Raw genomic sequence first — 24,672 nt, 5'->3', positions numbered from 1 at the left:
AGGTAGAGGTCCTTGCTTGGGTTGACTGTTATACAGCTGTCCATGCAAGGAAAAGCGTGAATGATGTTGTACTCCGTAGAGAAAACAGCAGTCACTGCTAGTGATGTAATGAAATACCCCAGTTGCCGAAGCTGGTGCAAACCGGCAGAGCTTGGGATTGTAATATTGTTGACTCACTATGAAGCACACAGAAAAAATAGGAGAGGCAATCTACTTACTTGCGGTACGGAAGCATGGTGACGAGAGATACCATTTTACCTGCACCTTCTGAAGAAAGTTGATATTTCTGAGATCTAGGATGGGCGGAGAGTAACTACTTTCTGTTGAAAGAAAGAATAGTGAGATTAAAACTCCCCCACGCACCCACCCCCTGCGCTTTGAAGCGTCCGGGGGACTGTACCCTGAACCTTGGTACACAGTGGGGTGGCCGCTCTTATATCCAGCAAGTTGAGAGACCAGGAGGTGTCCAACTGGCGGGGCTGACGTAATCAGGATATCATGTAATCTCCCAAGGGAGCGTGAGCGGTGAAAGTCGTACCCGCATTTGTGTCTGCTATACAAGAAAACGATGAGACCTGTCACCAGGTATCGATGTGGACTTGCAATTGAGACAGTGTTTGCTGAATCTCGTGTTTAGCAAATCAGCGAATGCATCTGGAATTTCGGTCCTTAATTAGGAACCAGAAACCAGAGTATTAATCAGTACAGAGTCCCATTGCTAACAACGGGAGGATGTCCTGATGTAATCCCAAATGATTGGTAGAGAAGTTTCTCTTGGTATTGTGTCCAACATAGCTGACAATAGCGATATGTGACACTAAAATGGCTCTTGGAAGGCCAGATGACCTAGAACCTATCAAACCCATATAGCCCGGTTTAGAGAACAGGTCTCAATGGGAATGTCGCTGAAGCGGAAATTAAAGTAGAGTATTTACCATCCATCATGGATCGCAGAAGGACGAACCAGCGAAGATGGATGGCTCCGTTGGATTTCAGGAGTCATCGAGGGATAGTCTGGTGGACATAGACGTCCGACTCACTCTGTAACCTGGTATGGTGGGTGCAGGTACAGAGGAGTCCAGGCTGAGCTCGTCTGTCGCTACCACATTAATTTGCAGAGGTACAGAACCATGCACCGGTGTCGGTGGGGAACGCCTCGGGTACACGGGAGCCATTATGACTCATGAACCTGGCTCAGGTACAGGGGAGCCATTATGACTCATGAACCCAGTCCTCTTTGCATCGGCTTGAATTTATCGAGACGCCAGTGTAGAATTCCTCGGAACTCGGTCCGGTCATTCTGGAGCACGGAGGACTGCCAGCGTTGTGTGGAACAGCGGTGGTGGCAGTAGCGATGTTGCTCGGCCCGGGCATTCTCCAGCACCAAGTAGGATAGCACCGATTTGCTGGATGGCGTCGGTGGCGGACGATCACCGTGCCGGTGACAATGAGTGCCACAGTGCTCGGCCCGGTTTTTCCCCAGCGCCGAGGTGGACGCCCTCGCTGTCCCTGGATGGCGAATGATGACGGACTGTCAGCATGCCTGCACTGCTCCTGACACTATGTCGTGTCGTAGGCTTACACGGGACTGCAGTAAAAATCCCAAAGCATGGAGTACTGTGTTTAGGCGAGGGCATTGCATGTAGGTGCTACGTCAGTTTTGACGGTATCGATGGCGGCATGGGGTGGCTTCAAGGGCATCATCAAAAATACATATATGAAAAAATGTTGATGGCCGGGCAGAGCAACGATAACAATGACAGAGGCACCAACGGCATCGGTATCGATGGCAACAAAGGGCATCGAAGGATCAAAAATACATCGATGGCATCGGGAAATTGATGTCAGCATTGACGAAATAGATGGCTGCATCGATAGGAATGACGAGTACACTGATGGAAACAGGCGCCGACAGCATGGCCACAGGTGTCGATGTCCTCGACGGCATCGACCCGTGCGTCGACATGGCTATCGACCCGGGCATCGATGTCATGGATGGAACCGGCCTGGGCACCAACCCGGGCATTGATGGCACCAATGGAAAAATCAACATCATGGATGAAAACATTGATGGCACTGAAAGAGTTGATGCGGGGATCGATGGAATCGACTGATCGCCAGGGGAGGGGTGTCGATAGTGTCGAAAAAGGCAGGACAACCTGGAAAGGGGTACTGATGTAGCGATGGGGCATATACTGCACGAAGGTTACCAAGGTATGAATTCGACAGGGGGCCCTGGCAGCAACGGTAACCGTGGAAGTCCCTATTCCACTAGCGCTAATAACCAGGCAGAGGGTCACAGGAGGATACTTGCAGGCTATGTGGGGCTAACTGTGAAAACATAGGGAGAGGGAAGGCCGCAATTCGTTGGTAGGCCCGGAAACCATAGTGAGGTGACAGGAGCCGACTATAAAACAGGGCATAGTACTCACCGAGCGTCGGTTAAAACATACGTGAGGGGAGACCCGCACAGGGAAAGAAAAGCGTTTGTGGAGGAAAAGTTGTGAGAATTTCTCACAGAGCTCCTAACCTCTATGCTACAGCAGAGCGGAGAAAAGAAGACTGAGGGAGACACCTGTGGTCCAGGGATAATTGCAGGCTGAGCATGCTCAGTGCACTCAGTGGGCCAGCGTCAGTCAAAGCTTTATAGAAACTTTGACAGAAAGGTTTCCGTAGCAGGGCTCCATCCACTGACGTCACCAATATGTGAGGACTCCCATCCTGCTTGTCCTGTGAGAATAGACATATATACCTACCAGCAATGGAAAGTTACATGCACTAGTTAGAAGAAATGGAGTAAACACTCCATTTCTCAAACGCACACAGACTCCTTTTCTTAAGTAATATTTGTCGCTAATATATATATATATATATATATATATATATATATATATCCTCTATTTCACACATACAAGAGAGCATCCATCACCATCACACATGCACAAACAAATTTAAGCACTCAGACACTCATACACACAGCCCAACCCCCCGCTTGCCCAAAGAACCATCTACAAATCTTGCTTTGTCACACACATCTCATCTCATATACAATCACAGCCTTCTCATGTACACACACACACACACACACATTTAGAAGTTTACATTCAATGTAAAGAACACCTTTGAAAATGGTATAAGTAGCACACCTTTCAATTTGTGTTTGCTTTTTTTGTTCTGTCAATTGTATTTTTAATTAGTTGCCTTTTAGCTTTGTCTGTTCAGAATTTTATTTTCAGTTTTTTCTTTTTGTATATTTGTATTTTGTTTGCTTATTTCTTTTCTCTCTCTAGTCTAAGCCTCTCTTCTGTGCTGGCCAAGAGAAGCCCTAGCCTATGGCAGTTTCTTCTGGGCCCAGGCTTACCACAGAAAACTCCTTCTAGGCCATGAGCGGGCACGATTCTTCCAGGTCTGAGCGAACTGCCAATTTTTTAGGTGCTTAGGAATTTTCCCACATTTGATTTAGAGAAAACTATGGCTTAAGCTTCCTCTCCCCCTTCAAACATAATGTTAAAGCTGAAATGTTTTTATTTATTTTCCCAACAAGTGATACTTACCCTGAAGGTGGGATACAGCTGAACATCAAACTCCTTGCAGATCTCATGATTCTCTTCATCAGCACAATCCAGCACGCCCAATTCTAATGACAGTTTCCCAGTCTGCAGAAGAAAACACAGCAAATAAAGTCACTTGTGATCAAAAGACAAGTCAAGTCACAAGAAGAAGAATAAAAGAATCAAATGTAACACTGAACAACAAAAGTCTTCATGAGAGTGTGATAGAAAACAGCCTAAAACCCACTGATACAACAGCACAGCTTCAGCATGTCAATGTATTCCATTTCTGAATACCTCTCTGCTTTCTGACCAAGTCTAAGAGCTTACCTCCCTGAAGGGATAAAGAACTGGAAAATATCACAGAATTGTAGAAAGCTTGAATTCTCTTCCAGTCAGTCCATCTTTCTGCCTCCAGGCAGAATCTACAATAAGTAGTCCCAGGCAAAGGTTTGTCTAACTTACTCTTAATACTTATTAAATATTTGTTACATTTTCCGTAGCACACTTGTTTGTACACCTCAATGTGTAGATACTTATCTAGTAAAAGGGATGATTTGTGGACATGTTAAACAAACTAAGCAAGGTCCTTTTTTCTCAACACATTCTATTTCTACTCACTCTATGTACTCTCTCATAACGTCATGGAAAGTTACATAGACAACACCCAGGTCTCGGCATCTTTCGATAGGTCATTGGTACTATTTGCCATTCTGTTTTATTTTATTTTTTGTTATGTAAATAAATGCTTTTCTATTGTCTTCTCTGAATATCTGTCTCTGAAAACAGTAAGAGATTTTCTTTGAATGGATTGAGGCTATTCAGTTAGATGAAAACATTAATGAGGAAAAAATTTCATCTTTATTCCAATGCACTGCCTCTTGCAAGAAAATCTGATAGAGCATGGGTGATTGCTAGCCACTTCCTGTTACTCCATGACATATATACTCTCTTATGGACAGACCAAAAAGAAAATGCAATATTCCAGAGTAAACATCAAGTGACTAGGGCAAAGCAAACCCAAGGACAAAGCCTTTCCTCTCTGAATCTCAGGGATTCCTCTATATTGCCTCTTTGTTCTTTGCCATATCTATAAAGTCGGCAACACTGCTATTTGTCAATGCACATAGATGCCAGGATCCACTAAGCCCTTGTCATCACCCTATTCATAGTGTGTGTGCGGGCATGTTGATGGAGCACTGCTTATGCTACAATCTGCTCATGAAAAAAGGTGAAATTTATAGTTACCTAATAGTTTTTCATTTAGTCCTGCTACACCAGCTCCAGACATTTTGGTTTATCTCCCCTTTCAGCAGATCATGACTTTTTCTGCAACATCTCTATTTGCATGTGGTGCAGGACTGTTAAAGCCAGTATTCCCATGACAAAGCAGTTTGCTAAACTTTAAAAAATTAACCTTATTAAAATTCGTAATTAAGTTTTGTTTTTTTCAAAAGATTCAAAAGAAAGTAGAAAGGTTTAGAAGATGAACCTTTTAAAGTTTCTGAAATAAACTTTAGTAACATCAAATTATCATTACATTTTTTTTTTTTAAATGTATGTGCTCGATAACAAATAAAAAATCTGTAATCAATACATTATCTTTCCGGGCGGGTTTCTAGACTGGTGTAGCAGGACTAAAAGAAAAAAATGATCAGGCACAGGGCATTCAGAAAGTATTCAGACCCCATCATTTTTTCCATATTTTGTTACATTACAGCCTTATTCTAAAATGGATAATATGTAAAATTTTTTCCCTCCGTACACAATACTCCATAATAAGAAGAAAAATCAGGTCTATAGAAATTTGTGCAACTTAATAAAAAAAAAACCAAAAAAACCTAAAATATCCACTTTACATAAGTATTTCAGACCCTTTGCTATGACACTCAAGTTGAGCTCAGGTTCATCCTTCTTCCATTGATCCTCCTTGAAACGTTTCTCCCAACTTAATTTGAGTCCACCTGTGATACATTCAATTGATGTAGATGAGTTGGAAAGGCACACACCTGACTATGGGGGCCAATGTAATAAGACCCACAGTTAAACCGGCGCTAATTCTCTGCGCAGATTTTGTTGAGCATGCAAGGCAAAAGCTGGTGCCTCTGCAGAATGTAGAAAGAAAAATGTATGCAAATGATTTACACACAGAAATCAAATAACCACGCACAAAACACACTGTAGCGTGCCATGTAATAAGCCGCACTTAAATCCACCCAAATATGGAGAATAGCGATGCGTCTCGGGGTCGACTATTGGGATGATTTTAGTAATCTAGAAATATGATAGAAGGTCCGCAGACCTATGCTTTAATTAGTGGGTGATAACTAAAACCGTGTGGCAACTATAAAAGCGGATGTAGGTAAGAGCGGGAAAAACAGCATTTGCTGTATAGGTGAGAGTGGGAAAATGTAGCACCTTCCATTGGTTGTGCACAGTGGCATGATCTACAGAGTTGTGATTGCTGTACAAATGTGTCAATTACAGAAAACTCCCCTTTCAGACTAAAAAGCAAATCCTTACAATAGCCTAGTATAGGTGTTAGGAGGTGGTTGGGCAGGAAGGTGTGACTGGAGGCTAGTAGTAGTTTAGTAGCTTATTATTGGCCAATTGCTGAGTGCAGATTGGTTTTCTATGCTAATTGTTTCACTCATTGCTGTTTACCCTTTCCTTTGTCTTTCTGTCATACAGGCCGAAACAGTAAAGCACGGCCGCGGTTATCCTGTTTCTAACCCACTTTGGACGCACAATTTGGACACGAAGGTGAACCCGCAATTCAGTATCCGGTTTTACGCGTTCCTTACCCCGCTTGCCAAAATGGATGCGTATCCGTCTCTGCCCGCCGCATGTATATGAATATGTTAATGATCGATTTAGCTATTCCCTCCGATACAGTAACGTGCGCCCAGATTATCGCCTTTTTAACCAGCTTATTTGCCGCGTCTTTAACCTGCATATTTACCGCCTACCCTGACCCTGGCGTTAGTGTGGTGTTCAGTCAGCTTTCCCGCTGCTTGAGCGCCCGCTGAAGCCCAGCAAGCAGTTCTCTGAATCTGAATCGGTTCTGTCGCGCTGCAGTTTATGCCACCGCTGGCTCCGGTCGAAAAGTCATCACTAACTACTGGTTGAGATGCCCGCAGTAAAGAAAAAAAAAGCACCACATACCAGCAACAAAGAGGACTGCTAGAACTTAGCCACCCAGTCCCAAACCAACCCAATCCACAGAAAAAAATGCTTCTCGCACAAGGGAGAAAAAAAGTAACCCAACCTGGCACCATAACGCTTAACGTCAAGAGTACTTCGGGTCCGTAGGGAAGAACGGACACCGTTTCCGGGGGCTCCTCTGGCCTTCTCGTGGGTCTGGGCTCCTTGTCGCCGCTGACTTGCAGTGGGTATGAGCTTCCTGTATCAGGCCCTATCCCTACACACCCTACGCCATGACCTCGGACGTCCAGCCAGGCGCTCAGGTCACGGCGTGCGTTCATGCACCTTCCTGCTGCCTTGAGCGCCCGACTTGGACGTCGAGCCGGGCCGCTCAAGGCAGCAGGAAGGTGCAATGACGCATGCCGCAACCTGAGCGCCCGGCTGGACGTCCGAGGTCCTCTGAATCCGCCGCTCCTTGCACGATATCTTGAAGGAAGCTGAACTTGCTTTTTTTTTTTTTTTTTTTTTTTTTGTGTGTTTCTTGATAACTGCATTCCCGTGGTTGCTGGGCCTCGGGTTCCTCCGTGGCCACCTCAGTTTCCTTCTCCTGAACATTGGCTACTCGTTCGCCTTTGGGGGCAGTCAAAACCGATTTACCTGTGCCCGGCTGGACGTCCGAGGTCGTGGCGTGCGTTCATTGCACCTTCCCGCTGCCTTGAGTGCCCAAGCTGGATGTCCAAGCCGCGACCCTCGGACATCCGGCTTGGACGTCCAGCCGGGCGCTCAAGGCAGCGGGAAAGTGCATGAACGCACGCTGCGCCCTGACCGGCTACGACAGCGGCAGCAAGCCCAGCAGCAAGCGGAACAGCGGCATCAGCATGGCTACAACCAGCGGCACGTCAGCCATCACTCCAGCTACTCGGACTCGCGCTAACGGGGCCCCGGGCAACCCCGAGGCTGACGATGCCGGCCCACAGCAGGCCAGTCCCTGGAACTGGAGAAGGAGCTGGAGCTGCAACATGAAGAAAGAGTATTTTGGTGAGTAACTAGTGTGTGGTACTTGCTTCAGTGCCGACAGACGTTCATGGGCCTTCCCCCTGCCTTGAGCGCCCGGCTGGACATCCAAGCCGCGACCTCGGACGTCCAGCTTGGACGTTCAGACGGGTACTCAAGGCAGCAGGGTCTGAAGGAAAGAACCATCCACTTTCCTGGTGGAATGACATTTCAAATTGCAATGGAGAAGGTAGAGAGAAGTGCTACCAAAATGATAAGGGGAATGGAACAGCTCCCCTATGAGGAAAGACTAAAGAGGTTAGGTCTTTTCAGCTTGGAGAAGAGACGACTGAGGGGGGATATGATAGAGGTGTTTAAAAATTATGAGAGGTCTAGAACGGGTAGATGTGAATTGGTTATTTACTCTTTCGGATAGTAGAAAGACTAGGGGGCACTCCATGAAGTTAGCACGGGGCACATTTAAAACTAATCGAGAAAGTTCTTTTTAACTCCAAGCACAATTAAAATCTGGAATTTGTTGCCAGAGGATGTGGTTAGTGCAGTTAGTATAGCTGTGTTTAAAAAGGATTGGATAAGTTCTTGGAGGAGAAGTCCATTACCTGCTATTAAGTTCACTTAGAGACTAGCCACTGCCATTAGCAATGGTAACCATGGAATAGACTTAGTTTTTGGGTACTTGCCAGGTTCTTATGGCCTGGATTGGCCACTGTTGGAAACAGGATGCTGGGCTTGATGGACCCTGGGTCTGACCCAGTATGGCATTTTCTTATGTTCTTAAATGACATTTGAAATGACAGGTACCAGCGCACCAGGATATTGTATAGGTGCTGTATACCGCTCTATACAGTAAAATGGATTGCGCATGCCTACCGCTTCACGGACGCGCTTGGACACCGCTTCCATTTGGTTCTCATTTGAATACTGTAATCGAGTGGTATGTGAACCAAATTGAACGCGCGGCAAACAAGGGTGCGCCCGGCACTGCCGCACTCTTTTTTACACATCCTTACTGTATCAGCTTGTGAGTTAGGTGATGTCTCCACCCATATGAGAATGAGCTCAACATTCTCATTTTCCTCTTGTGAGGAATCCATCAGCTGACAGCTAGAGACTTCCACAATGGTAAAACAAAAGATATGGGGAGAGTATTTCCAAAGATGTCAGCAGCCTGTCAGTGGAAAAGAGGTCAGTTAAACAACTCAAGCATCGATGGCGTGACACTAGATTAGCTATAAAAGCCAAGGTTGCCCAAATAGAAAGGTCCAAGTACAGACAAGAGGAGGGGCCACCATGTGAGGCACAGCTAACAGAAGAGAGGAACTGGTAAGGGCTACTCTCCAAAGGGATTTCATCAGAGGGGTCCATACAGGAGGAACTGACACAGAAGCTATGGGATGGAGGCTGTGGGCATAATGTAGAAGTGGAAGACCCTGCTACAGAGGTGCATGTGGTAGAGGAGATCAGCACAGAAGCAGAAATTTAACAAATGCAGCAGAAGAGTTGCAGGATGCATCATTAATGCTGTTCAGTGAGCTGATGGATTCCTCGCAAGAGGAAGATGAGAATGTTGAGCTCAATCTCACATGGGTGGAGACATCACCTAACTCCAAGAGTGGCGGTTCCCCTGCCGCCGAAGAGGCGAGTCTGGCCATGAGGAGAGAAATAATGGAACTCCATGCACCTCCATGGATATCTCTGCAGATCACCTGGCGGAGGAGCTCTTCACCATGCAAGAGAGTGGTTACAGACCACTGTGACAACCACATGAAGGGCTATCCACTCGGAGATTAAGAAGGTGCAAGAAGAAATAAGGATGCGAAGACAGGCCAGACAGCAAGAAACAAGATTAGTTGATAGCATCAATGCTGCACCCAAGGAGTTATATAGAGCAATTTGGGAGTTGAATGCTACTTTGCTGGGTATTGGAAGGGCCCAGTAAAACTCCTGCGGCAAAAACTCTGTCACCGAAAGACTCCCTTCTCGCAGAGGTAGAGGGAGTGATCAGGATAGCAAGCATTAGATAACTAAGATAAGCGAATGCATGGTCCTTAATCATTGACAATTCCATTAAGACTGTCAACATCATCACTCATCGCTCCTGTATGCGAAGAAGGTCAATGAGCCTCTACACTTCCTTCCTGCACTGATAGATCTCACACCTGCAAGCCTCATCTCTTCGCAGATGCCTTTCCCTGCCTGGTCTGCTGGTGCTCATCACTGTTGCATGCAGAGATGGCCATTGCACTCTTTCACTTTTCTCTGGCACCAATGTTTCTCTTACTTGCAAGCCTCATCTCCTCACAGATGCCTCCAATCTCCTGAACTTTTTTTTCCCCACTTTATCTTTTTGAATCTATTAACAAGTTAATACAACTTGACAAGAAATGGTACATGAAAGATTTCCAAGATGGCGACTGGAACGGTCACACTGCGAGAAGCTCCAGATTTTTCCTACTGTGCTCGTTTCTGATATGCCGCATACTAAAAGGAAAGCCCGGGTACGGTGTGGAGAAAGTTCCTCCACACCGTTGGAGACAACACAGCCCCAGATTGGAAGCTTTTTCACAGCGGTGCCCCCACTAATGCCGGGAGAACGGGTCGTTGAGGAGCTGGCTGTGGAGAGCTAGCTTCCCTGACAAACATCCTTAAGCCCCGGATCACCAGTGAGATCGGCGCCCCAGGCCAAGACGAGGGACGGAGGCCACGGGAAACTGCAAGCCCGACGGAGGTATTCCGAAGAGAGGCAGGAGCAGTTGGACAAGGTATAACAATGCAAGAACTTACCACGCTGGAGCAACAAGCAAAGGTAGAGCCCTTTGGAGGAGGTAGGGGAGAAGGACTTTGCAGATATGCTAGAGTCGCCGGACCTTGGTAATGGCGCCTGTCTAGCAGTGGGTGTGGGAAGAGAGGTGGATCAGGAAGCCTCTAAGCAAGTAAAATTATCTATGACTGCACCTGAAATAACTAACGCTTTCTTCTATATGGATTGTTCTCCAGTCTTTGGAAAAGGCCATATTGGGATTAACAAAGGAAGTGCTGGAAGTTAAAAATCAAGTGAAACAAAATGCTACTGAAATAGCTGCTCAAAATAATAAAATTGAAAAAATAGAAATTTTAATTGTTGAAGTGGAGAAAGTTCAGTCAACTATAATACTGAATGATAATGAGATAAGAGATTGGAAAAGATCGAAAATAACTTGAGCACACAACTTAAGATTTCTAAATTTTCCAGTTCTAAGAAATATTTCTCCGTTAGATTTATTTAAGTTGTATGTGTCTCAAATATTGAAAGTTCCTGAAGAAATTAACCAGTAATCACAAAGGCATATTATCTGTATCCAACTGAAGCTAATCAAGGCAATATAGAAGATCAAGTTTCACCCGGACTTAACAACTCTACTGGAATCTTCACAGGAGATGGTAGTTTCACACTGCAGACCTTTATTAGATACCTTCGCTTTTTTGATGGATAAGAACAATATCTTTAAACAATATTTCAGGAATAACCAAGCTCTTTTTTTTTTTCCAGACAAAAAATATGGTGTTACCAAGACTTGGTTAAACAGACACAATTAAGAAGAAAATTATTCTTAAATATGAAGGAGGAAGTTGCACAAAAGGGTGCAACTTTCAAATTGTTATTTCCTTGCAAGTGCTGTGTGTTCTTTCAGGAACAGAGATACATGTTCTTCGACCCAACACAGCTTAGATCCTTTCTGGATACCCACCCTAATCCCATATAGACCCGCTGTTTGGTGTGTTAATGTTAAATAGTGTTGGGTCCATTCAGGTTTCCAGATATTGTTTGAAATGATATTTCTAAAACAATTAATCGCTCTGGTTTGCTTGCTCTCCCTGTATTTCTCCTATTTTTTGAGTACAGATGAAAAATAGGGTGATGTAATTTGATTTAATCTTCTTCTTTATTATTTACCTTTCTGTACTTAAGAGATTTATTAAAACAAGTGGATGTTTGTAATTGTATAAAAACGCATAAATAAAAAAAAAAAAGGTACATAAGAGATCCAATAAAGAGATAGGCAACTAACATAATAGGAAATATAAGATCCCTATACCGCACTGTCAGACCACAAATAGGGGGAAATACCAAGGGTAATTAAGAGAAGAAAGAAAAAAAAAACAAGGAAAAAAGAAGGCCGAATTAAACTAAGGGCAAGAATCTACAAATATAAATGCGCCGACACAGAATTGATGGGCTGTATGTTGGGGCTGCTGCAATATTCTGTCTAGTTTTATCATTAAGAAAAACATTTAGCTGGGAAGGATAAAAAAAAATATATATATATTTAACCCCCTGATATTTAATTACGCATTTACAAGGAAAATGTAGCCCAAAAAAGCCCCCAAACTCAAAACAGCAGAGAGCATTGGTAGAATTGCTTCCTTTTAGATTGAGTTACTTTAAATACATCTGGGAACATACGAATCTTTAACCCTAGAAAAAGGTTGCTTACCTGTAACAGGTGTTCTCATAGGACTGTAGGATGTTAGTCCTCACATATGGGTGACATCATCAGGATGGAGCCCAATCACGGAAAACTTCTGTCAAAGTTTCCAGAACTTTGACTGGCCCCTACTAGGCATGCCCAGAATGGCACTAACCCTGCAGCCAGCAGGGGTCCCCCTTCAGTCTTATTTGGGAGCTACAGGCAGTGCCAAAAAATAAAATAACAAAATGTTACGAACCTAACACCACGAGGCGGCGGGCGGGTTTCATGAGGACTAACATCCTGCTGTCCTGTGAGAACACCTGTTACAGGTAAGCAACATTTGCTTTCTCACAGGACAAGCAGGATGGTAGTCCTCACATATGGGTGAGTACCGAGCTGAGGATGTCCGAACATGCACCAAATGTACCCAAAGGCGTGCAACAGGCACAACAACTGGGGTGGAATTTGGTAGAGGGCACCCCGACCCCCACCGGGCAGGCAGAAGGGTGTTGGTACGTCACATTGTAAATAGGTTACAAAGGACAGACTGGCCGAAGATGAAATCTTGTCTTCCGGCTTTGTCTGGGCAATAGTGGGCTGCAAAAGTGTGGAAGGAACTCCAGGTGTCAGCCCTGCAGATGTCAGGAAGCGGCACCTATTGTAGGTGTGCTACTGAAGTCACCATGGCCCTCACAGAGTGTGCTTGAACACGGTCCTTGAAATGGAATGCCCGCTTGCTGATAGCAAAGGATATGCAGTCCGCCAACCAGGAGGAGAGAGTTTGCTTACCCACAGGCTTCCCTAACTTGTTTGGGTGGAAAAGAGACAAACAATTGAGTGTTTTCCCTGTGGGTCGCTATAACGGTCTAGGTAAAACACTACAGCCCGTTTATAGTCAAGAGTATGCAGAGCCTGTTCTCCTGGGCTGTCATGGGGCATGGGGAAAAAGGTAGGTAGTATGATGGATTGATTTAGATGAAAATCCAAAACTACCTTAGGTAAGAATTTCAGGTGAGTGTGGAGTACCCGCCCGGTCCTGCAGAAGTTTAGTGTAAGGTGGATAGGTAACTAGGGCGTGCAATTCACTAACTCTGCGAGCTGAAGTGATAGCCTAAAGGAAAATCACTTTCCATGTGAGATATCGAAGTTCACAAGAGTGAAGAGGCTTGAATGGTGGTTTCATGAGCCGACACAGAACCAGATTAAGGTCCCAAGAAGGAACCAGAGGACACAACGGGGGCTTGATGTGAAGCAAGCCCTTCAAAAAACGAGTTACAAGGGGGTGTACTGATATGGAGACATCCCCAATACCTTTTTGGAAGGCGGCTACCACACTGACATGCATTCTAATGGAGGAAGTCTTAAGACCTGACTGATTGTTGCCAGAGATAGTCCAGAAATTTCGGGATTGGACAGGAAAAGGGGTCAAGGGACTGAGAAGAGCACCATGACGTGAACCTTTTCCAATTGTACGAGTAAGCTTTTCTCGTTGAAGGCTTCCATAAAGCTATCAAGATACGGGAAAACTGGCTCAGAAAGATTAAGTGGTTGAAGGATTAACCTTTCAACATCCATGCCGTCAGGGACAGGCTTGAAGATTGGGATGTCATAGGCACCCGTCATTTTGAGTGATCAGAAGCAGGTCCTTTCCCAATGGAATGTGCCTGCAGATGGAGAGGTCCTGAAGTACTGGAAACCACACTTGGCGTGGGAAGTGAGGTGCTATCAGGATCATGGTTTCCTTGTCCTGCCGTAGCTTCACGAGAGCTTGAGAGAAGAGGAAGTGGAGGGAATGCGTAAAGCAGACAGATTGCCCAAGAGAGGAAGAATGTGTCTCTGGGTTGAGAGTGTTTGCTGCGAATGAGAGAGAAACCACCTTGCGGTTCTGTGGGGATGCAAAGAGGTCTATCCGAGGATATCAACACCAACAAAAACTGAGCTACTCCTCATCACACCTCCAAAAAACACCACACTGGACAAGTCTATTCTATCACAAGCCAGCCCTCTTATGGCACAGCAAGTACGCAGCCTTGGCATCATCATCGATAGCAATCTCACGTTTAAAAAATTTATCTCTGAAACTGTTAAAAATGGATTCTTCAAGCTCCACACCCTAAAACGTATCAAGCCGCTCTTACACCCATATGACTTCCGCACAGTACTACAAGCAACTATACTATCAAAACTCGACTACTGTAATGCACTGCTACTAGGCTTACCAAAAACCACTGCAAATGTTACAAAATGCAGCGGCCTGCATTATTACTGACACACGTCGTCACGAACACATCACTCCTGCACTTCAGTTTCTACACTGGCTTCCTGTTTCATCCAGTATAATATACAAAACCATAACACTAATGCATAAAGCCATCCACAACAGTAATATGCTTTGGTTCTCTGAACACCTACACTTCAAAAGGTCAAACCGACCAACCAGACCCCAGCATCTAGCCAGACTGCCGATCCCCTCTCCTAAAATGACCAAACTTGCCTCTACAAAAGATCGATCTTTCATCATAGCTGGTTCTACAATATGGAACAGCATGCCATCGGATCTACGCCAGCAAGAGTGCCACAAAAAATTTAAGCAAAACCTAAAAACCTGGTTGTTTCAAAAAGCATACTATTAACTGAGTCTTCTACTACCCAACTATGTCGCCGTCACCCCTTCCTTCCCTCCTCCCCCCCCCCCCCTCTCTCCCGGAAATTCACCCTCTTGTTAATTATTACTCTATGTATTTTTTAATTTACCTAGTTTACGGGTAAACCTTGTTGCTTATTATATCAGTTAACATGTTGTATTGTAAAGTGCCTCGCTGAATTATTGTTATCTGTAAACAGAGGTGATGTGACACACGTGCCGCGGTATATAAAAATCTTTAAATAAATAAATAAATAAAATAAAAATCCCCATTGTTGGAAGATGGAGTTTGCTACAGAGGGGTTAAGAGACCACTCGTACGGTTGAAAGATGCGATTCAGCTTGTTTGCCAACACATTGTCCACTCCCGGTAACCAGGTGGCCCTGAGGTACATCAAATGGGAGAGAGCTTCCTGCCAAATCTGCGCAGCTTCCTGACACAGAAGGAAGGAGCCTGAGCCTCCCTTTTGGTGATGTACCACATTGCCACCTGGTTGTCCGTCTGAATCAGGATGACTTGATTTGAGAGGCAATCCTGAAAGGCCCTGAGAGCATATCTGATTGCTCGAAGTTCCAGGAAATTTATTTGGTGTTTGGCTTCCTCTGGAGACCAAGAGCCTTGTTTCTGCAGATTGGCTACATGGGCTCCCCATCTGAGGTTGGAAGCATCGGTGGTGAGAATGATTTGAGGATTTGGAGCCTGAAAGAGCAATCCCTGGAGGAGACTGGTCTGATTTTTCCACCAGGCGAGAGACAGACGGAGCGAGTCTTATGTGGGCAATGGCTGACAGAGGCTGAATAGATTGAGTCCATTGAGACCTCAGAGTCCAGTGCATGAGTCTCATGGCCAAGCGGGCCATTGGTGTGACATGGACTGAGGACGCCATGTGTCCGAGGAGGACAAGAAATTGGCGTACAGTCGCGGAGTGCTGAGGACTGCAGCTGGTGAGCAAGGGATGCAAGAGTCAGTGCTCGTTGTCGAGGTAGGAAAGCCTTTGCCTGTAAGGTGTCCAAGTCTGCCCCAATGAATGATAAGGTTTGAGATGGGACTAAGTAGGATTTGTCGTAATTGACGAGAAATCCTAGCAAAATTAGAGTGCGTAAGGTTGGATTGTGGGACGACAGGGCAGATTGCTGAGTGGGAGCCCTGATTAACCAATCGTCCAGGTATGGGTAGATATGAACACCTTGGGTTCTGAGGAAGGCTGCGACAACTACAAGGCATTTGGTAAAGACTCGTGGCACAGACGCTAGGCCGAATGGGAGCACTCGATATTGATAGTGCTTGGGGCCTACTTGAAACCTCAGGTACTTGCGATAAGCTGGAATTATCGCAATGTGGGTGTATGCATCCTGGAGGTCCAGAGAGCAGAGCCAGTCTCCTCTTTGTAGAAGAGATAGAAGCGATCCCAAGGTGACCATCTTGAACTTTTCTCGTTGAAGGTACTTGTTGAGGGCCCGTAGGTCTAGAATAAGACGGACACCTCCCGATTTTTTGGGGATTAGGAAGTACCGGGAATAGAACCCTAGGCCTTGCTGAGAGTATGGAACGGGTTCTATTTTCTTGACTGGAGAAGGAGGGAAACCTCTTGTTCCAGAAGAATGGAGTGGTCGGACGTTCTCCACGTCTGTAGAGGTGGGGAGTCCGGTGGCAGGGTGAGAAAGTTCAGATGGTAACCCTGAGCAATGATTGCCAATACCCATTGGTCGGATGTGATTGGATGCCACATGTTGGGAAAGTGGCACAATTGACCTCCCACTGGTATGTGCGACAGAGGAATGTGGCTGCTGCTCTCTAAGTGGAAGTCAAAAACCTGAAGCAGGACCTGGTTGAGGAGCTGCTTGTGGTTTTTGTTTACGGGCTTGACGAGACTGTGGTTTTTGATAAGGTCTCATGGCACGGGATCTGGATGGTGGCGGGTAAGACTTCTTTGGACGGAAGAATGACTTCTTAGAGTCCTTTCTGAAAGGCTGTTTTGAGGAGAAGTCAGAAGGCATCAAAGAGAGCTGTCTTAGTCTTAGGGTCTCATGATGGTCTTTTAATTCTGCTACCATCCGTTGAATCTGCTCGCCAAACAGATTATCTCTGACACAAGGCAGATCGGATAACCGGTCTTGTTCTTCCGGGCGAAGGTCAGAAGACTTGAGCCAGGCCCACCGCCTCGCCGAGATGGCAGCTGCAGACACTCTAATAGAAGTGTCAAAAATGTCATAAGATGTTCTAATCTCATGCTTGCCTGCCTCAAAACCCTTGTTGACTAGGGTTTGTAATTGATCTTAAAATTGTTGAGGCAGGGAGTCTGAGAAGTCCTGTATCTGCTTAAAAATGACCCTGTTACATTGGGTCATATAAAGCTGATAGGCGGCAATTCGGGAGATGAACATGGCCCCTTGGAATACTCGGCGACCAATGTTGTCTAGGAACTTCTGTTCCTTTCCAGGAGTAACAGATGAGTGAGGCTTTGACCTCTTTGCCTTTTGTGCAGACTCTACAACAACCGAGTGGTGATCAAGCTGAGATTTTTTAAAACCTGGGGCTGATTGTACCAGATAGGTAGTGTCAGCTTTCCTGTGTACTGGGGCAACTGATCCAGGATGTTCCAGTTCTTCTTGAGGAGATCGAGAAGGACCTGATGGTTGAGTATAGATGTGATTACCTTGGGGGCATCCAGGAATTGGAGCAATTCCATCATCTGGTGCCTATCATCCTGTTCAGTCTGCAATTGGAAGGGGACCAATTCGGACATTTCCTTCAAAGTTTATAAAGGAGAGGTCCTCTGGAGGAGAACGCTTCCTACTCTCATGTGGTGAAGGTAAATGATCGGTGTCTGATGAAGTGTCATCACCCCAAGTGTTGTAAGGATCAGCACCTGCTCCTCTAGGAACTAGAGGGGGATAGGGTGGTTGTAGACCTGAAGGTCCCGGTCTAGGCTCAGAGGGAATCGGAGGAATTATCGGAGGTACCGATGATGGCATTGAAGGCATCGCTGGATGACTTAGTGGTGGACGTATCGGCATCGATGGTTGAGGCAGAACTCTCAATGGAGGTATGCGGAACGGTGTTTCTCCTCCCAATAACGCAGTCAGTGGGGAGAGCATCAGAGCCATAGGAATCAGAGGAAAAGCGCTCATAAGTGCTTCCATCCTGGATAGCAGCGGTGCCAGCGTTGCTGGAATCGGGTCGATGATCGGTTCCACAGATGGTGCCCATGTCAGAGGAACCTGAAGACGTTGCATCGCCTTGTTGATGGCCTCCTGAACCATCCGGTCCAGTTCTTCTCGGAGACCTGGAGCAAGCAGCCCTGGCTCCGGAACAGAAGAAGGAGGCAGAGGCATAGCCGGAGGGACCACTGTTAAAGGCGGTGCCGTGGCTCCTGATCCCCGATCGGGTGAGGGTTGCCTTGGGGACTCGGTCACAGGAATGGTCAGTGTCTTTCCTGGACAGGGTCTCCGACACAGCTCGGACGATGGCGAGGTCAATGATTTTGCTCCCACGATGGTCCGAGTCTTACGGTGTCGATGGTGATGTTTCTCCCTGCGATCCCCTCGATCCTGAGGGGGAGTGAAGGGTGTCGATGGCTGAGAAGTTGTTAATGGCGGTCGGTCACCGGTCGGTGGTCGATGCTGGCGCGAAATTGACAGTGCCAGTTCTGATGTCGATGCGATGGACGGAGTCGGGGTTTGAGCACGGAAGAGAAGTTCCATCTTCTCCATTTTGGCCTTGCGACCCTTCAGTGTCATTAAGGCACATTTGGTGCAGGTCAAGACATCGTGCTCGTGTCCTAGGCACATTACACAGACTTTATGGGGGTCTGTGATAGACATGGTGTGGGTACAGTCCGGGCACAGACAAAACCTCGACGCCATGGCAAAAAATCGAGCCGCAGTACGGTCGACGGCCAGTAGGCTGCAAGGGCCAAACTCGACCATAATAGATGGAAAAACAGGTAAAAACTTACCGGAGTACCGCTGACTGAGAAAAGTTAGAGGGGGGACCCCTGTGGGGCAATTAACATTTAGTAATTCTGTGAGGAAAATTCCTGTCAGGAATGTCTTCAGAGCTCCTTTACCGCGAGGCTACTGCTGCACGGAAAAAAGAAGACTGAAGGGGGGACCCCTGCTGGCTGCAGGGTTAGTGCCATGCTGGGCATGCCCAGTAGGGGCCAGTCAAAGTTCTGGAAACATTGACAGAAGTTTTCCGTGATTGGGCTCCATCCTGATGATGTCACCCATATGTGAGGACTACCATCCTGCTTGTCCTGTGAGAAAAATAATTTCAAAATAAAGCCCCTATCAGAGTCCAGGGCAAAGGTAACAAGTAAAGCAGAAGGCACAACAGCCTCTTTCATTGAATTTTCTTAAAAAGGAAGAAAGAGAAGAACCAACAGGGCGAACTTCAGCAGAAATATCATTCGGTTGAGAAACTTTCAAGTTCACTGGAAGATAGTAAACTTTGGAAATAAGTGGAATTAGATTTTCCTTGATAGATGGAATTTCCATGAAGTATCTGCGTAGCATCTCAACCGTAGTAGACAACCTCTTTTTAGGAAAATTTATAATCCTACTATTGTGACGGCGTACATTTTCAGATTTTCCAATTTATTCTGCAAAAACAGATGACCAGCTGAAATAGTATCAACTAAATTTTGCAAAGCAACCCCCTTGGTCTCCAAAATGTCCACTTGTGATTTAATCTCAGATAACTGAGAAGCATGAAATGAATTAGAGAGTTCACGCTGTTGTGAAACAAACTGTGAAACCTGAGTAGAAAGATTAGCTATGGCTTCCCAGATTATAAATTACCTCTCTGGAAACAGTCCCAACCGTGGTATAAGCACAAGAAGAAATAGTAGGCAAGAATTCAACTCCCCCCAACAAGCTGGCAACAAGCTCCATGGCTAGTCTCCTCCATGCAGGCACCTCTCAATGCTGTAACTGCCGGCTGTATGTGTTCATCTGGGTGCAACGGGGACAAGGCAATCGTGTCAGCACCTCTGGGGGGGTGGGGGGGAGGGGGCAGGCTGAGGAGGAGCTCAACACGGCTCCAGAGTTAAGGATGACTCAAGGTCCAGGGCTGCCAGCGAAAGAACACTTCTCGACTGGCTGCGCAAGGACACTTCAACAGAGCCAAAAAGAGACTCATGGCTCCGGGTAACATGTTGGTCCATCGGGCCGACTAATGGCAAGCCCACCGAAGCATTGGGGAATGCTCTGGCTTTGCCCTTCCTCTTACCCATATCAAGAAGGTAAGAAATCTAATGGAAATAAGAAGAAATTAAGGACAAGGGGAAAACCAATGGAGCACCACCTTTAGGGTGTGGCCATCCCTGAACTTCTTTTCTCTGGCTAGCTGTCTTCAGTCGCTTGTCTCTAAGCACATGAGTAGCAGCATTAAAATCCTCAAGTGGTCTTATCCCTCTGGGACAGCAGAGTATGCATATTTCTGCAGAGATTGCTCCTCATAATTTCTCCAACCACTGTCTAACTCCTCTCCCACCCACCATTCTTATCCCTCCTTTCACTAGGAGCTCACTCACCCAAGCCCTTTTCTTGTCTTCCACCTCCCCTTCCCCTCCTCCTGTACAAGACATGCTCCTCAATTTCTAAATGTTTTCCCCCCACATTTCAGGTGGATATTGTCATTTGTTGCTGCTGTACGTGGAAATGCAAATTGAGTTCCTGCACTTCCTTCCAGCACCAATGCTTCTCATGCCTACATGCGTTTCTTCAGATGCCTCTCCCTCATCGACCATCACCATGTTTCTTTAATGTTAAACTAATTGTACTGATTTCCCTTTTTTTTTGTGTTTGTTCATTTTCTAGTTATTTCATTCTTACTAGGATCTCCCTCTCCCAACCCCCCTTTTCCCCACCTCCTCCCTCCCCTCCCATTTAAGACTGATCCCCACATCTTCTCCACCCCCCCCAAATTCCCCCTCCCATATCATCTTCTCACTAGATGCTCAATAAATCACAAACATGTAATTGAAATCTGAAAATTATTTTTAACTATTTAAATTTACTTCAATTTAAAAAAAAGGAACAGGGGAGGGAAATTCTAGGGAATAACAAATTTTAAAATTTTTAAGTACGAAATCCCAGGGAGTTAGGGAGGGAGATAGTAGGATGCTTAGGATGGTGGAAATTTGTTGCCCAGGATTCTTAATGCTGCACCCAGCATTTGTAAAGCCCAGAGATGGGCATCCAATGTCCTGAGCCTTCTCCTTTATTAGGCATGCAAAGCTCTCTGTCCACCATCCTCCCTCAGGAAAGCTTGGAATTTTCGCCTGATGAGAGGCTCATCATCAGAAGCATGTACTCCCAAATGATGAGCCTCTTGGCTGCTGAGGTAGGGGGAGAGTAGAGGAAGCAGAGGGTGATGCATACTGACCTCGGCCAGCAAAGGCTGACTGGTCTGGGTCTCCACATTCCTAACTCCCTGGGCAAAATGGGGACGAGACCCTACGGGAATGGGTAAAGGGTCTGTAATGACTGGAGGCCCGGGATGCACCTCTTTAGGAAGTGAGGCTGGATCACCACCACTTCCTCCTTAAGTGGTGACAGGGGTGGGGGAGGAACATCCTCCCCCCTGTCCCGGCAGCAGCTGCTGTTGCTGCTGCTTGTGCGGGGCTAGGGCTGGTACTTCGTTGCCACCATCCTCTTCCTTTTCCTCCTCCTCGGATGACAATGTCATCAAGGTGTTCTCTATAAAGACAAAAGCAAATGTGTGCAAGAATGATATCCAGTTAGAGGTATACAGAGACATTTCCTTCTAATGAGGACTGTGCCCAGTTGAATTGATGATTTTCTTAACACCAGCCCATCCTGCTGAACACACAGCCAATCCATCCATCTCCTCTTCCGGAGGCACAACTCCTGGGCCTTCTATGAGTAAAAAGGAAGGACAGTTACTTCATTTATGTATTTCTGAAAGAATAAGTTTCAGGACTTTGGACTCCCTGATCCAAACCCTAAGGCAAGCCTCTTTCCATTTCTCATCCTCCACCTACTTTCCTCACACATTAAGACAACTCTGCCTTCCCCCACCCCTCAATGCATTGCCTTCATATTCCCCATCCACTTACCAGACAAACTCCCCCCATTCCCTCCATCCATGCATGTCTTAACCCACTGTAACCCTCCTCTTACACACTAAAAATACCCACCTACACCTCCCTTTCTTTCCTACCCCCATACACCATCTTCCCCTTTCCCATATACCAAGCAAACCTCACCTTCCACCCCCCCATTCTCTCTCTCCTTCATCCCTCCCACTCATCCCTTCTCCCATGCAACTTACCCTTCTGGGATAGGAGGCATGGCTGTTGTACTCTGCTTGTACCTTCCTCCATGCTATCCTTAATCAACACAGATCCCTACGCTGGCCCAGAGGGATATACAACCTGGCCTCTTTCACCACCACCAGGGTCAGATGTCTGATGTTCCTGGTGGTGAAATTCAGCTGCCTGGCAGGAAGAGGCATCTTTGAGATGGACAACCCCCCTGCAGTCTGGAAGCTTCTGAAGTGGCACGCAACCTGGTGAAGGTGCGTACATACGCGCAAGCATTACACATATAGGGGCAGATTTTCAAAGCCCTACGCGCGTAAATCCAGGAGGGGATACGTGCGCTGGGCCTATTTTCAAAAGGCCCAGCGGCATGCGTAAAGCCCAGGGACACGCGTATGTCCCGGAGCTTGATAAAAGGGGCAGGGGCGGGGCGGTCCGGGGGCGGGACCGTGGCCTCCGGCACAGCGGCCATTTGCTGCTGTGCCGGGGGATTGTGTGCTGGCAGCTGGCCGGCAGGCATAACTTACAAAATAAAGGTTGAGGGGGGGCCGGAGGGAACGGGGAAAGCCATCGGGGCTCCCCTAGGGCTCGGCATGCGCAAGGTGTACTAGTATGCACCCCCTTGCGTGCACAGACTCTGGATTTTATAACATGCGCACGGCTGCACGCGCATGTTATAAAATCGGGCGTACATTTGTGCGCGCCAGGTAGTGCGCACAAAATGTAGGCCGCGCGCGTAGGTTTTAAAATCTGACCCATAGAGTAACTGCATAGGATATGTGCATATAGTGCACACATAACATATGTGCTTGCTTGAGCAGGTATCCTAGGGGGAAGAAAAAAAGCTGTGCATGGAGGGGGGTTTTTATTGGTGGTAAAGGAAAGTGAAGACTGTGCATGGGGTTGGGAAGAAGTGAGAAGTTGGAAGGGAGGAATGGGGTGGAGGAAGTGGGGGGGGGGAAGGATTTTGGTTGGTGGATGGGGAAGGTAAAATATGCATGGAGAGGGTAGGAAAAAAGGGGAGAAACTCTTAAGAAAATACCTCCCTCCCCCTCCCAGAATTCCACCAATCCAACTCCTTCCCCCTACCCACAAGCATGGGTTGCTCTTGACATCTTCCCCATCCCCCTCACTACCACCCCCCCCTTCCACTAGTAACTCTACCAACCCCTCCCCCCTTAATTCCATCCCCTCTTCCCCTCTCAGAACTCCAACACTTCTCCCCAGCAAAGCATAGGTTACTCCTAACATCTTCCCTCTCACCCACTACAACCCCACCCCCCCCCCCTTCCACCAACCTCTGTCCCCTCTTCTTATTTCCATCCCCTTTTCCCATCTCCCCTCCCCTTCCCAGCCACCTGGGACAAATACAGTATGGAAATCTCCAGAACCAGGACCTTATCCTCAGAGGACTAGCATCCGTGAGCCCGAGACTACCATCCCACCGTGGAGGGACAAGAACTGCAGCCAGTTATTTTGCTGTGCTTGGCAGAGGTGTGCTATGTGTGTCCAGATCCGAAAGCCTGTGGACCCTGCACACTAGGCTGGCAACCCCTAAAGACCAAGAACTCCATCCAGCGCAGAGAGAGAACATTAAAAGACAAGTATTTCATTTAAAAAAATGAAACATTTATTAACAATATAGTAAACAAACAAAATATATTCAACAGGAATCAGGGAATTTAACATTTCACATTATGGCACAGTCCTCATCAATGGGGACAATGCTTGTCTCTAAAAAATTAAATTACCATCCAGCACCTGACCTAATTTCCCCTTGCCTTGTTACTTGCTTCTGAGCCAGGAGCGCTTATCTCAGGCTCTACTTTCAGGTCAGGATTAATGTCTTGTAGAATACCATGCTGAAGTGCAATGTTATACAACACGCAGCAAGCAGGCAACTACAATATCTGCCACCTGCTCAGGAGAATATTGCAATGCCCCTCCAGACTGATTCAGGCAGTAGAACAGACTCTTCAGTAAACCAAAAGTTCTTTCGATGACATCACATGTTCTAACATGCCTCTTGGTACCGCCCTTCAACAGCAATATGTGGCACAGCCAGTGGCATTAGCAGCCATGCCTTGCCATCCATACCCAGCATCACCTGTAGAAAAAGAGGAAAGAAAAATTATTTCTGATTGGCATAAAGTGATCTAGCTTCCTTTAAATTCCTTTTCTTATTACCCACCCCTGCAAGCTGTCATCTGTAACAATTTTTTGTGTACACTGACACCCCACATACAAAAATAACCCCTTACTATTCTGTCTTTGGGACTCACCACTGTGCACAAACATGTGCTACATATTAATAGACATACTGGCAGCCATGTAACAGATAACATGTACAAAGCTGCCTTTACTAAAATGTCAACAGGCAGATTTGTACATTCTATCTGATTCATGTATGCCAGCGAAATGTTGCCAAGCCTTTGCCATTTGATAGACAACTCACGGGCCTCCGTAACCTTAAAAAAGCCCTACAGACCAATAAAAAACAGTTGCCATTTATATTTAAAAAAAAAAAAGTTCATGGCTATCTTACCCACCCTCCACAACATGATGCTACCAATGAAGGC

The 24,672-nt window shown here is 46.3% G+C and overlaps 1 protein-coding gene across 1 annotated transcript in view; it reads right to left on the bottom strand.

Annotated features, from left to right (window-relative positions):
* Positions 1-24,672, bottom strand: part of QSOX2 (quiescin sulfhydryl oxidase 2) — a 245,999-nt gene that overhangs the window by 165,350 nt on the left and 55,977 nt on the right. Inside the window, 1 exon segment of the mRNA XM_029611684.1 lies at positions 3,555-3,656. Coding sequence (XP_029467544.1) covers positions 3,555-3,656 — 102 coding nt within the window.

This window comes from Rhinatrema bivittatum, chromosome 8 (genome assembly GCF_901001135.1).
Source record: "Rhinatrema bivittatum chromosome 8, aRhiBiv1.1, whole genome shotgun sequence".
Lineage (NCBI taxonomy): Eukaryota > Metazoa > Chordata > Amphibia > Gymnophiona > Rhinatrematidae > Rhinatrema > Rhinatrema bivittatum.
The sequence above is the reverse complement of the archived record's forward strand: the minus strand, read 5'-3'. Positions and strand labels throughout refer to the sequence as shown.